The sequence below is a fragment of the Argiope bruennichi genome, chromosome X1, assembly GCF_947563725.1.
Source record: "Argiope bruennichi chromosome X1, qqArgBrue1.1, whole genome shotgun sequence".
In the NCBI taxonomy this organism is placed as follows: domain Eukaryota; kingdom Metazoa; phylum Arthropoda; class Arachnida; order Araneae; family Araneidae; genus Argiope; species Argiope bruennichi.
In genome coordinates this window covers 33,249,633-33,253,802 of record NC_079162.1, presented here as the reverse complement: position 1 = coordinate 33,253,802, position 4,170 = coordinate 33,249,633, and the positions used below count along the sequence as shown (strand labels likewise).

The window sequence follows — 4,170 nt, the reverse complement described above, 5'->3', positions numbered from 1 at the left end:
AGATTGGCTCCCATTTTGGCGTCAATTTGAGCAAATACATAAAGATGAGGATATCGCACCTGAAGACAAATTTCAGTACCTAGTTCAAGCAACAATTTCTGGTTCTCGTGCTAGAGAGGTTGTTGAAAGTTTTCCGCCAACTTTCGCCAACTATCAAAAGGCTATTGATGGTTTAAAATCGCGTTTTGGTAGAGAAGATATTTTAGTGGAAGTATATGTGAGAGAATTATTAAAATTAATTATTTCTGTGCAAACAAAAGAAACATTTTCATTAACTTCTTTGTATGATAAGCTTGAATCATATTTACGAGCATTAGAAACATTAGGTGTAACCACAGATAAATGTGCATCCATTTTGTATCCTATGGTTGAATCGTGTTTCCCAGCTGAATTTTTAAAGGCTTGGAATCGTAGTAATATTTCCAGTATTAACTCTGACGCGAAAGGAAGATTGGATAATTTGATGCAATTTTTGAAAACGGAAGTTGAAGGAGAAGAAAGAATATGTTTGGCTGTAGCCGGTTTCGGTTTAGGAAAGGGCCAAGAATACAAACCTTTGAAAAAGAAACAATATAGCTCGGAAAATTTGAGAAATAAAGTACCTACAGCTATAGGTTTGTTAACGACTGCTGCAGATAAAGATGTACAGAAATCTTGCGTTTTTTGCGGTGGTAAACATTCAAGTTCAGATTGCTTTACGGCTCAAAAAATGACTCTATCGGAAAGACAAAAAATAGTCAAGGAAAAACGATGCTGCTTTGCATGTTTATCGCCATTTCACGCAGTTAAAAGATGCCGAGCAGTTTTAAAATGCCTGATATGTTCTAAAAAACATTTTCCTATAATGTGTGATGTGCTTGATTCACAAAAGATGTCTGTAGAGGGAAAAGAAGATAAACCCGCACTAGATGTTAATATGGCTAATTTTAATAAACACAGCCCTAAGGTATTTCTTCAAACTCTCAAAGCTAAACTGGTATCGGATAATAAACAGAAAATTGTGAGGTTACTTTTTGATTCTGCATCACATAAATCTTACATTTTGAAAAGTGTAGCTGAAGAAATGAATTATACACCCGTTCGATGAGAAAAATTGGTACATTCTCTTTTTGGTGGCGTTATCACTAACGAATTTAAACATAATTGTTATAAAGTAAAATTGAGAAATTTGATTGGAAATTTCGGCTGTAATTTTGAAGTTCTGGATCAGTCTATCATTTGTGACAATATTAGACCGGTTTTTAAAGGTCCCTGGATAAAAGAATTAGAGGAAAATCAGATTAATCTAACTGATATTAGCGATACTTGTGAAGGCATTGATATTCTAATTGGAGCTGACGTTATGGGGAAAATATTAACTGGCAAAAGAAAAGTCTTATCTTCAGGTCTTGTCGCTGTAGAAACTTTCTTAGGATGGACCTTAATGGATAAGGTACCACAGGAAGAATCTTCGGAAGAAAACCTGCCGATAACAGTGCTGTCCTTATTTGTAAATGAAGCTGAAATCACAAATTTATGGAAATTAGATTCAATTGGAATCAATGATCCTGTTGAGAAAAAATCTAAGAACGAGATTGATCTTCGGACCAAGGAGCATTTTCTAGAAACGGTAACAATTAATAAAGATGGTCGATATGAGGTTTGTTTACCATGGTCTGATGATAAGTCACCTTTGCCCGACAACTTGGATTTGGCGAGGAAAAGGCTCGACTACACTACCTCAAAACTTATAGCTATGAATATGTATGAGAAATATGAAAATATTCTTCTAAATTGGTTAGATGAAGACATAATAGAGGAAGTTCCGACCAACGAAATGAACTCTTATGGTAATTATTTACCTCACCGTGCAGTGATAAAACTAAGCAGCAGCACTACTCCAATTCGTCCGGTATTTGACGCTTCAGCGAGATTAGCAAATTATCCATCTTTGAATCAGTGTTTGGAATGTGGTCCTAATCTCATTGAGCTTATTCCAAATATTCTTCTTCGATTCAGAGAGGGACAGCTTGGCGTTATAGCTGACATCAGGAAAGCTTTTTTGCAAATTAGTATTCGTAAAGAGGATAGAGACTTCCTTCGGTTTTTGTGGTGGGAAAATAGAGAAGAAAAGAAATTGAGAGTTTTTCGTCACACAAGAGTTGTTTTGAGGGTAAAATGTAGCCCTTTTCTTTTAGCTTCAGTAATTGAGTACCATATTCAAAAATGTGAAGGATTTGAAAAATCCTTGAAGAAAAGACTTTTGGAGAGTTTCTACATTGATAATGTCGTTACTAGTGTCGACAGTAAAGACCAATTAGATCGATTCATCGACAATTCTAAAACCTTGATGGCAAAAGGTGGTTTTGATCTTAGAGAATGGGAATGGTCTGGCGACTGTGAAACTAATTCAAAGGAAGAAACTCAGGTATTAGGTCTTATTTGGAATAAGAAATTAGACACTTTGAAAATTAACATGAAATGGCTAGATGACATTAATGTGGAAAATGTAACTAAAAGGAGTATGTTATCTACAGTACATAAAGTATTTGATCCTTTTGGATTCACTGTACCAGTGATGCTTTGTCCAAAAATAATGCTACAAAAGGCATGGAAATTAGGTACAAGTTGGGATGAAGAAATAACTGGTGAGCTTCGTAAAGAATTTCTACAGTGGTTTCAAGAACTTAAGCATTTGTCTGACATACAGATTCCTAGGTGTGTTCAAGCATCTTCAAAAGATATAACTCACTGCACTATTCATACGTTTGTTGATGGAAGCAAAGATGCATATGCTGCTGTTACATTCCTTAGAATAGAAAATAATGGTCGAATCGAGCTATTTCTACTTGCAGCGAAATCTCGAGTGGCTCCTTTAAGAGGCACAACTATCCCAAGAATGGAACTTCTTGCGGCGGTGATTGGAGCGAGACTAGCGAATTCAGTTGTTGAAGCTCTTGGTTGGAAAAATGTTACGATATATTACTGGAGTGATTCTACAACAGTGCTTGCATGGATATTACGGGAAGAAAATTGGTCTGTCTTCGTTAGGAATAGAGTTCAAGAGATAAGGAAGTTGAGTAATCCTACATCATGGAGACACATACCTGGTGATAAGAATCCGGCAGATTTACCTTCCAGAGGCTGCAAGGCAAAACATCTAGTCTCCCTAAGATGGTGGGAGGGTCCACAATGGATGAAAAATGCTTGTGAATTTCAAAACATTATGGGTTCCTCCAACCATGATTGGAATGAAGAAGAGATTAGAAAGGAAATGTCTAAAACGACTTATATATTATCAAATAATGAAGCCTGTGGTGTTGCAAACTGGTACTACAGATATTTTTCGAACTATGATAGAATAGTTCGTCTTGTTGCATGGATCCTCCGCTTCAAGAACAACTGCAAAAATATAACTGAGAAGAAGCATGGTGAATTAACCGCTACAGAATTTCAGGAAGCAGAAATGAAGGTTTTATTTATGATACAGAATGAGTCTTTTCTCCCAGAAGAAGAAAAGAGATTAAAAACCCTACAAGTATTTAAAGACGATCTTGGCATCATCCGTTTGAAAACTAAAATTATTTATCGCAAGGACAGTGAAGATTTTCTTAAACCTATTGTTCTTCCTCCGAAGCATGAAGTGGTAAAGCGGTTAATCTATAATGCTCACGTTAAGAACTGTCATGCTGGAGTCCAGATACTATTGAATGCACTTAGAGAAAAGTACTGGATCCTAAATGGAAGAAAAGCGGTGAAACATGTGGTGGCCAATTGCATTACGTGTAAAAGATATAGCTCAAAGAACATAGAAGTTATAAGTCCCCCCCCCCTCCAGAAAATAGAGTAAAGGATGCTGCGGTGTTTCAGATAACGTTGATATGGCTGGACATTTTTTCCTTAAAGACAAGAAGAGCTGGGTTCTAATTTTTACTTGTGCAGTGTACAGAGCAGTTCATTTCGAGCTTGTTACTGCTGCATCGACTGATGTTTTTTTTAATGGCCTTTAGGAGATTTGTTTCTCGCAGAGGAAGACGCACAACAATATACTGCGATAATGGCTCCAATTTTGTTGGAGCAGCCAACTATTTAAAACAACTGGATTGGAGCCGTATCCAAAAATATGGAGCAATAAACTCTATTGACTGGAAGTTTAATCCTCCAACTGCTGCCTGGTGGGGCGGATGGTGA

At 36.6% G+C, this 4,170-nt stretch overlaps 1 protein-coding gene across 1 annotated transcript; it reads left to right on the top strand.

Moving 5' to 3' along the window:
* Positions 1 to 1,816: 1,816 nt before the first annotated feature.
* On the top strand, positions 1,817 to 4,170 carry LOC129959185 (uncharacterized). The gene is made up of 2 exons (XM_056072007.1): positions 1,817 to 3,309; positions 3,990 to 4,170. Exons 1-2 carry the CDS (start codon positions 1,817 to 1,819, stop codon positions 4,168 to 4,170), a joined length of 1,674 nt encoding a protein of 557 aa, XP_055927982.1.